The sequence below is a fragment of the Palaemon carinicauda genome, chromosome 11 (assembly GCF_036898095.1).
Source record: "Palaemon carinicauda isolate YSFRI2023 chromosome 11, ASM3689809v2, whole genome shotgun sequence".
In the NCBI taxonomy this organism is placed as follows: Eukaryota; Metazoa; Arthropoda; class Malacostraca; order Decapoda; family Palaemonidae; genus Palaemon; species Palaemon carinicauda.
In genome coordinates, this window is record NC_090735.1 from 130011743 (window position 1) to 130022552 (window position 10810).

Consider the following 10810-nt stretch of genomic DNA (forward strand, 5'->3'; position numbering starts at 1 on the left):
TACTTGGATCCCTTACCAAGGCAGCACCCACGGGGTGTAGCTACAACAACAATAGGAGCTCCTTCAACAAATGTGAATTCCACTGGCATTGTCAGTGGGGTTAGTGCTGTTGGAGGGGTGACAAGTGGTGCTGGAAATTCTGTACCCCACATTGCTAGAGGAAATGCTGTTGCTATGTGTGGATTAAGAACGATGCATGCTCCTGCGTCTCCCCCTACACCACTTAGCCCACCTCCTGTCCCTTTTGAAAATAATCATGATCTTAGCCAGACAGAAGAACCTCCTACAAATATACTACAGGAAGTGAGAGAAGTCCCACCTTCTCCCACAGAAACAGTAAGACCTGTGTTTGTGAACCATATAGATAAAGTAGTGACTTATGAAAACCGTCTTGGAAGGTCTACTTCTTGTGGGAATTCTTATCCTGAGAGGTCATTATTGCAAGGAAACTCAATACAAACTAAAAGGCCCAGATCTTATGTGAACGTTAACTCTAATAAACCTCACTTTGAAACGAATGATCAAGTTTACGTGAACATAGTTACAGAAATTAGAGACCACGATCATCATGACCACCATGACCATCATGACCATGTGTATGTTAATCTTGGAACAGAGAAAGATGTTCCTGCAGTGCCTCCTAGATTGTCCTTGACTGCAGGATCTGCAGGGTCAGGGTCGTCTCACTCTGGCACTACGACCACGACAGACACTGACCATCAGCCATCTCAGTTGAATTACTGTATTCTTGACCTTGACCCTGGATCAGACTCTTCTCAAGCTGCTCCACTCAGTCCACTGGGATCTGTGGCATCAGGTCCCGAGTCCCCGCGCAGAAAGGAACCTTACGCTACTATTGACTTTGGCAGAACTGCAGCACTCAATACTGCCAAGCAGGCCTGGGAAGATGGATCCAGGAGGACTAGACACAATTCAACATTTACCAGTCCTGCATCTCTTATACGGCATAACTCCTCTCTCTCTGACTGACGTTGGGCACTTCAATGAACATATTCCCTCACTGTTAGCTGCAGGAGCCTTTTAATGTTGTTGCTGCTGCCGCTGCTGTTGCTAATGATTGCCATGGATTCTTCTAATACAGCTGATGATGGCTTATTTAGGAATCTGCCTGCCAGTGCTAATAATACATCTCTGTGATGTGCCAAAGGCTCTCAGGAGCATTATTGTAGCTTAACATAGGTTTTGTGACCTGAAATGAATTGCACTTAACTGATAAGCCTTTATGTTAGAAGGTTTTACAGTTTTCTTGTTATGGTGAAGATATGGCAGATAATCATATAATTGTGATTTTTTCCAAACAGACAAATGGAAGTACAGTAACTCATTAGCTACTGACTCATCTGCTATTTGCTAGTGAAGTGCCCTCTGGCTGCTGGTGACGTGTGATCCTAAATATACTTTTTATGTTCATTTTATCCTCATCATATGCCTGATAAATGACTAGTTTTATCTTTTCAGATTTTGCTTTGACTCCTCATCTTCAGATGTTGAGAGACAGTTTTCAAGTTAAACACATAGGCTGTACTGCAGGTCACACTTACTAGCACTGTTTTTTGAGTATCTGTATTTGTTCCCATTTCACATAGTTAATCCTATGCTACTGCTGAAGCCAAAGGAGAATGAGGTAGTCAAGGTGGTGGTAACTCGTGATTTAGTAGACTGTTGCAAGTGCTGTACCCTAGTATCCGATATTCATGTAGAGTGAATCACATGGTCAATTCTGTCAAGTACAGTGTACATTTACATTACTGGGCTAATTTTTTGTTTTGATTGGTAACAGATTGTGACTTGGATTTCTCATTTTTCTTACTCCACAACTTGAAAATGTTGTGTATGTGACTAAAGATTAGTCTACCTTTGCTGATGCATCCATTTTTTATTGGCTTTCCACTCTCTTTTCTATAAGAATCTGAAAATCATAAGTTATACTTGGCAATAACTTTGGAATTCAATTCAAATGTTTGAATTATGTACTGTACTTTGATTCTATTTTTCTTACATACTGATAGTTTTCAAGATACAAAGTTATGGGCTAGCATTGGTTGGACTTATTGAAGAGATTTTTTTTTTTCCATTAAAGGAACATTTTTTTAAAATGATAATACATTACATTACATGAATAGAGCTTGCACTAAATAGAAATGATGTAATCAATAGTCACATCAATATGACTGTCATTTACTTTCAGATGTATTATCATCAAACTATTGCAGACTATTCATCAACTTTCATTAGAATTTTCATTTTTTAAGCTTCTTATTTAATAGATCTATTTTGTCTTTGGTAACGGTGCCAATGGTCTTTGATGTCAGGATGCTGGAGAATTCTAAATCAATCAAATTGTCTTTAGTAAAGCTTTAAATTTATGCAAGTGAAGTAATCTTTACTTTAGCCATGCTATAAATTATGGTATTTTACTTTTTGAGGGATATGAACTGACTGGCATAAATTATTAGGAAATTTAGGGATAGAAATAAAATATTGACCGCAGTAACACTTGTTTTGTCTGGGAATGTTGTATATTTATTTTAAATTTTTAAGTTAAAAAACAAAACAAATCAAAACTAAGTGTATGAACCATTTTTATTTAAGTGTTTAGAGAAAATATAGAAAATTTATCTAGTTTTTTTTTTTTTTTTTTTTTTCAAATAATGCTTGGTTTTACTTAGTTATATCGTCAGATAGTAATGAAATTAAGGACGTGCGAGATCCCATTCATCCTTTATTTTTATAAATAATTTCAGGGCAAATCTCAATGGACAAATAAATTTTTGCCTAAGGAATAGTCAGCATAAAGTTTTTAAGTTATTTCAATGTAATTATTTATATTTTTTAAAGATTAAAGAACCACTTAGAGCTTAATGTATTATACTATACAGTATCTACTGTATTCTGACTTTTCTTCTTCTTTGCATAATATATTTACCTCTATCTTGATGCTTTCTTTGTTACTTGACTGCTTTCATTAAATGCAGATAATCAAATCAATGTGTCCACCATTTTATATTCTAACTATATTTACTTTCAAAGTATTAAACTTTCTTCTTTTATATGAATTTCAGTTGTTGAAAGGGTAACTTACAGACCTTTTTTTTTTTCTAATGTTATTTTCCAAAAATTGTTTGACACATTTTACCACAATTACCATCTTTGGTCATTTATTCAGTTCCATGGACTACGCTGTAAGTCTTCTCCTTTTTTGGTAACAGAGGAGTAATTTAATGCAAAGTCATATACTGAGATTGATTTGTTATAATTTTGCCTTGATGGTGCCTAATTAAGAAACTGGTTTGTTCATAGTACTGTACAGTACGTAATTTCAGAGTTCCTTTGGTCAGTAACATTTTAAGAGTAAGGCTAATGATATTTCCTTTTGCCAATGGAGCTTTAGGAAGAACTTAGTGCAATGGGAACAATTTGGCTACTGTAGCTCAAATGAAGCTTTTTGTGAGCTCCCATCCATTTTTACCCTTTAGCTTTTGACTCCCCTTCATACAACATGTATCTCTTGAGCTGCAATTGATCATGTGGTCCTTCATTAAGATCAGTTCTAAGCCTCTGACTGCAAAGGATTTTTTGAAACCATATACCCTCACCTTACAATCTAACCTTGTCTTGAATGCTAAAATAACAGAAAAGTTGTATAATGGTTGACTGAGATCTATAGGATTTTATCAATATGACATAATTACATGCCCTCATGTATCCAATGAATGTCAGCATCATAGATGGAGGAAAAGGATGTATGTGAAATCCCAGTTTAGAAAGGTGCAGCAAATATCTTTAGCTATTGTTTTTATTATTATTATTATTATGATTATTATGTAGTTCAACCAGACCACAGAGTTAGAATGATTAATTTCTATAGGGCATGGCTGAAGGATATTTTTAATTAATTTATAATTTAACATATTGTAACTTAAAAATTTAATGACTGGATAAATTGAAAATGTTGAAGTTAATGATAAAATTTCTATAAAGGTGTTGTTTCCAAAACTAGATATGTTTTGAGTTGATAATTGGACAATCAGAAATACTGCATGTTTGATTATGTAAGCATTATTCTGCATTGTCTGTATTTTGTTATTGGATCATTTGGGGTATTTATTAAATATCCGTGGGTCAAACGAGGGTGAATTTTTAAAGATGGCATAGTATTACTTCGATGTTCCATTCTTTTTCTAAATGAACACAATTTGCAAAATTCATTATTCCACAATGTCTGTCATTTATCTAGTATTTTGAATTTTAGATACAGCTATAAATCACTTACAGAAAAAGGTATATTTGATCTAGCTATACTAATTTCAGCTTTGGTTATTTTATTAGCATCTTTATCAAACCCTTGATTCTTACAGTTGCCATTAAGTGGTCAGATTCATACATGTTTGTAAACACCCATACCTGTTATAAGTATGTATTGGTTCAATTCCTATTCCCGTTGTTTCCAAGAGAGGTTTTAAGCATTTTATTTTTCTTGTTACAAGATACATTAGTGTTAGAAAAATTGGCTCAAAATCTAAACCTGGACTGTAACCCGAAGGGATTATTAGAATCTACTTTTATGTGCTAATGATAACCATTGAAATCACCTTAGCAGAGACTTGTACTGTACATTATTTTTTGTAATAAGGAAAATGTCATTTATAGATACAGTACAATATATAGTATTGTTATTCTTAAAGTTAGTTTATTGCAGTTTTTATTAAATTTTTAAATGAAATTATAGATTTTCATATTTTGTAATCGAGAGTTTACGAATGAATAAGATATATTGTATATGAATCCTATATTACTTCTAAACAAAACTTATTTGTGTTTTTAAAGATCTAGGACTGGTTTTTGCTGCTTTCTTCATATTGAAACGAATCCTAATTACAGTACTGTGAGAAAGAGTCAGAAGCTTTTTTGTGTTAAATCGCCCATCGCCAAGAAATGGTAGCCATTCATAGATTTTCTTGGTTAACTTGAAACTTTGTGTCAAGGTATCTTATTTACACATTGACAGTGAACTAGTATTACATGGTCACGTTTTACTAACTATGGGCTCTGTGAGTATTGACAAATTTTTTTTTTTTATTTCATCTGAAGCTTTATATCATACAGGTAGTCATCTCACAGATGCAATGTAATCTTTTTATAGAGATCACTACAAACAGTGTGTGTCTAGATTTTCATATATACATATATATATTATTGTGAAATGTATTACTTTATCAACACGTGTACAGTATCTCTATTATAGCATACTCAAAGGATATACAGTTAGATGATTAGCTACAGTACTGAACTAATGTATATTTACACTTGTATAACAGCATTAAAGAACAAGTTTCATAATATTTTCCTCTTTTACATATTTCCTTGAACTGCAATAATTTCTCTGTGTGATTTAGATTTTCTGATGTCGTGAATTATAGTGCCGTTTTCTTAGCATGATTTTACAGCATCAGTCTTGAAAATTCTAGTCAGTAAGTATAGTATTAATGTTTTTGATTTCCGATGTATTCTGTGCTTCAGATCGTAACTCATGGTCTTTGTAAGCTAATCCCATTATTGTTATAAAAAAACATTGGAAAAGTTTCATAGGCAAAATCAGTGTGAATTTGTGGCTTTATTTTTTCATATTTTCTTTCATAAAGGACACTGTAATTTGGGCTGTTTAAAATAAGTATAGCTTCTGCTTTGACCTGCTTGCAAATACTGTGGTTGACAGTTTAATACTTGTTTTTTTTTTTAAACTTTATTTTTAAAAATTCTGTTTTATAATGGTATTCTTGATATCTCACCCTTGAAGTTCTGTAAAAGGAAAAATATTATAATTACAGCATATATACTGTATATATGTCAAAAAAAAAAAAACTAATTGACTTGGTAACTTTAGTGGCAGAAACATTAGGCCTCTAATAAGATCACAAATGTATATTAATACTTTCATTATTTCAATATCCAGAGCCTTGGCAAACTAAAATAATTTTTTAACTTTAGTTGAAAATGTTGCATTTTACCTACCATTAGTCTAATTTTAGTTCAGGATATAAGCAAACTGTTTCTTTTGACACCTGTAAACTTTTTCTATTACAAAAGTAAACCCTCACCAGATCAAGTTCAAATTGAAAAAGAAAATTAATTGAAATACTTTTATATGGATTCAAATGTGTAAGTATTTTTGATATTTTGAAACATTACATTGTAAATACATTATCTTATTTGATAAGGTTGTCTAGTTTTTTGTATATTGATATTTGTTTAGAGTAATAAAAACAATCAAGTACATTGGAACTTTCAGAAGAAATTTGTAATTGGGGAAGAACTGTGTTGAACACCAATGATATGAGTGAAGAAGAAATTTTCTACCAGGAGGTTTGATGCTCATTTGGATGTGAATGTGAATGATTGGAGAACCTTCATTTAGTATTGAGGACAAGGGCTTATATCCCTATATTACTGTGCTGAAGCTAGTCAGCTCTGTTTGGTTTCTTTGTTGGTTACATTTCCAATACAGATCATACTCAGAAATTTTAACCCTGAGCTTTTGAGTTCATTATAAATCTTTTCTTGGTCAGGATGTTAAGTGTACTGATTGGTAGTAAATTAACCGTAATCAAGTGAAAAGTCATACAGTATTATACTGACCCAATTTAAAATTTGTGGTCATTCTAACCCTTAAACTGTTGCAAACATTTGACAAATTTGAAGTAGGAGGGGAGGAGCATTTTTAAATAGGTATGTCGTACTGCTTTTCCAGTGATTTGGTGTCAAAAAGTGCCTTGCTACTGCAAAAAAAAGAAAAAGAAAAAAAATCTGTACCAGTCAGGATCACCCACTTAGGCCTCATTTGGTGTACATAATTAAGTATGGGGATATTTTAAGATATTATATAGACTTATCTTAAAGACAAAGTCATTATGGAAAATAGTATTGTGAAGGCTTATTACTGTACTGTACTACATGATACCAGTATATGACTATTCTAATTACAATTACAGTATTGCAGTGTTTAATCTTTTATTTTCATCAAGAACATGTCGTAGGATGTCAATATACAATTGTATATGAGACATTACCAAGTATGTACACAATTGAAATATATATGAAGACATTAATAAGTATATTCATGAAGACATTACTAGGTAAATTATTTTTCAAGATATTAACAAGTAAAATATAATTTGAGAGCCATTTGGTCTTTTGTCCTAATAGTGAAATAAAAAAAACAATGCAATATTGAAATTGTACAAAGTGTTTCTAATCCGATTGTACAGAAATACCTGTACTGTATATTATTCTTCTGTGTGATGAAGCGGTTAGCACTGGCCTTTCCAATTCCAATGTTTTCAGTGGAAAATGTATTTAAAAAAATAGGAAATTGAGAAATAATTGTAGTCAGTACTATATTAAAGTAGTGACGTTTGTTTTTCAATATCATTTGCATCATTGAGCTTATGAAAAATTTAGAAGGCTGAGTCAAGGGTAACAAACACTTTGGTTGGTTGAAAAATTAAATTTCAACCTCTAGATGATATAGTAAAGTGACATGTTTTTAGTACTGTATTGTAATATTGATTATTGTAGATGGCAGTCGTCTTGATTGTAGACTATGAGGAGAAATACTTGACGAGATTGTTATAAAGGAGGATATTAACAGTTTAAGGGTTAAGTGACAATAGTCTGAAATAGAGTAAGTGACTTTAGTCTGAAATAGAAAAGTATTTGATAGCAAAAAGAGAGCGAGAGAGAGCAAGAGTGAGCGAGAGAGCACGAGCGAGGTAGAGAGTACTATGATGTAAAATAAAAGTTTGAATTTGGGTGGTATCAAGAAATCATTCCAGCGTTGTGTTGTAGAAGCATGCAACAAGGGTATAGTGTTTGCATTATTCTCATAAAACTTTACATCATTTAGAGAATGATTTTAACCTGGGCCATTTTAAACTGGTGTTAGAGAATTGAATATGTAGGTATTATATTCCTCTGGTGTCTAGTGTGAAAATGTTATACAAATTATTTTGCAAAATTGATACATTGATGAACTTCCTTAATGTATCCTTAAGGAAGCAAAAAATCCTTGTTGTAATTCCACATATTCAAATCAAAATGTTTGAAAGTACCTTGTGTGAATGGGCATAAAAAAACAAATATCTTATTCTGTTTTATATTGGATTATATAAAGCTATATCTCTATAGGATTCCTGAAGGAAAATAGTTTATCAATCATACAGTAAGTTCAGATATTTTTCCCTCCAGCAATGTAAATATGAGTGACTGAATTTCACTAATGATTTCCATAATGTAACTTCATTCATTCATGCATTTCTGATTTGTTGACATTAAATTTAAGTTGAAAATCATCTCTTATATATTTCCAAAAAATGTACTTGTTCATAGGTATGACCTCTGCTCCTGCCCCTTCATCCCAACCCGACAGTTCCAGTTTCTGGTGACGAACTCTGATCATATGCTGCTTCAAAGCAATACAGTACTGAGTAAAACCTTGTGAAAGGGAAAGAATATAGTGGCATCTTATGTTGATTTATCTAGTGTAAAAGTCTTTCTGTAATATACAGTAATGTCAAATCAAATGCCCTTTTCATCAAATGAGGTCAATGAAAATGTACTTCTTAGTGTAGTACTGTATTGTTCAGTAACAGTGTCATTTGACTCCAATGTCTCTTCTGTACTTATAGATGAAAGTGAAATACATAGGCCCATTTCAATTTATGTCTCAAAGCACAACTTCCTTACCTGTACAATGAATTTATGAGAAAGTATATATATACTATACTGTATATATAATATATACTGTATATATATATATGTGTATATATATACAGTCGTTATTAGCCATTGAATTTTCAGTGATGAGTATCGTTCATGGATGCCTGTGTGAATGTGAATGATACTGGCTTTGCTCAAGATGGTAGGGGCTGATGGAATTGGGGTTTTATGTCCATCAGTCATTATTCATAAGCTGACTATTTTCCTTGTAATTTGCATTAGGACATGATTTTCACAGCTTAAGTCTTCATGATATATGCTTCAGTTCTAGGACTGCTTTTGTTAAATGGTTACTGAAAAAATTAAGGAAAATTATTTTTTTGGCCAATTTCAAAGACAATTTGCAGATATTCTAATTTTTTTTTTATCTCATTCTCTAATTGTATTAAATCTATTTTTATGCTAAAACTCTTTTAAGATCTTATTGCATTTTCAGGAGGACGTGGATATACAGAATGCTTGAACAGTGAATCTGATCCCTTTTTGTTATACTTGGTTTAGCCATTTGGATAAGAGCAGCCCTAGAATTGTCATCAGTATGAGAAGGGTTTTATTTCATGTTTGTAAATGGTTTTCTAGTTTCCTTTATATAAATCAAGGATATGTGCTTCTGTATATTATGAGATACACAGTGGACAGGTAGTGAATCAAACTGTTGATGAAGTGATGCAGTTTCTTTGCTGCATATTTTAGGAAAAGACATTCAAATGTTACGTTATGTCATCAACGAAGGTCAGATTTTGTTTTGGAAATAGTGTGCTAGTATTATGATGAACTTCATAATACAGAAAAGATAATAACCATTACGACATATGACATGAGGTTCACAGAGTGTTCTCAGGGCAGGGCTTGGACATAGAGCTGATGGACAACATGTTATTGGATTTTCTTAGCATTAGTAACTTGAATCATTTTAAATACCTGTTGTCTCAGCTGCAAGAATGTTAAAAAGATTATTAATACAAATTGTAAAGTTTTATAAGGAACACGTAGGATAGATTTGCACAGTTTTTGTGTAAAATGATTTATGTTCCATGCCTTGATGACATGCAGATCTCATGTATAATGGTTGACTGTGTGTGAAGGTGATTGGTCTCTGCTACTGGAGAGAACTTACTGAATGACGTAGGAAGTGTTTTAGTCTGCCGGCAAGGAGCATTTGTAATATACATATAGTATTCAAAATCTAAACCCCAAGATTTAAAAACATAGCATTGTTTATTTGAACAAATTTTGACTAGAATATAAAATGTTATTTACTGTGGTACTTATTTTTACCCTTTAAGTGTATATTGCATGTCAGGTTTGTTATTAATTTATGCTTGTGCGTGCCGATAAATATGTATACCGTATGTGTGTGTTTATAAATAAGCAGTACTGGCTACCTGGTTTACCATTTTGTATAATTCTTACTCAGCCAACCCCCACTAGATTGGTGGCAGTTGGAGGGAGGACAGGATCCCCCTTCATAGCAAAAACATGCAAGCAGTTGCACGTCTAGACATCAACTTGAGATGTTTTTCTTGCTATGCAATCTCCCGACCCTTCTGCATGAACCGCAGATGGTTAGTGGCAGACGAGAACTTCCGCAAAGAGGCCACTCTTCTCATCCCACCTCTGGAACTGATGCTCTCTTCGGGTGCAGCAAAAGAAGGTGGAGGGGGTGGGGGTGCATATGCTGCACCAATCCATCTTTGTGCGTTGGCCAGAAGCAGAAAGATACCAGCATATAAATCTCTTAGAGAACCATCTAGCAGGAGAAATACTCAAATGGACAGAGAACAGCTAGGTACCCCCATCTGCTCGCGTCATTCTTGGCAACAGGAATGTGCTTGCAGACAATCTGAGCAGGTCCACTCAGATAGTGGGCTCCAACTGTCTTTGAATCATCTTCAGGCTCCCGCGTGACTAACCCAGTCCCAGACCCCCAGGCTCTTGAGTAAGATGTATTAAAAAAACGGTGGGACAGCTTAAAGGTGTACGCTTTTCTCCTGTTCGGTCTGGTGAGAAAGTC

At 33.4% G+C, this 10810-nt stretch overlaps 1 protein-coding gene across 2 annotated transcripts in view; it reads left to right on the forward strand.

Annotated features, from left to right (window-relative positions):
* LOC137650215 (fibroblast growth factor receptor substrate 2-like) overlaps positions 1 to 10056 on the forward strand; it is a 66021-nt gene extending 55965 nt beyond the window's left edge. For both annotated transcript variants that reach the window (XM_068383442.1, XM_068383443.1), the window contains exon 3: positions 1 to 10056. This exon is cut by the window's left edge and continues 456 nt beyond it. In XM_068383442.1, coding sequence (XP_068239543.1) covers positions 1 to 990 — 990 coding nt within the window. In that variant the 3' untranslated portion in view covers positions 991 to 10056.
* The last annotated feature ends 754 nt before the right edge of the window (positions 10057 to 10810 follow it).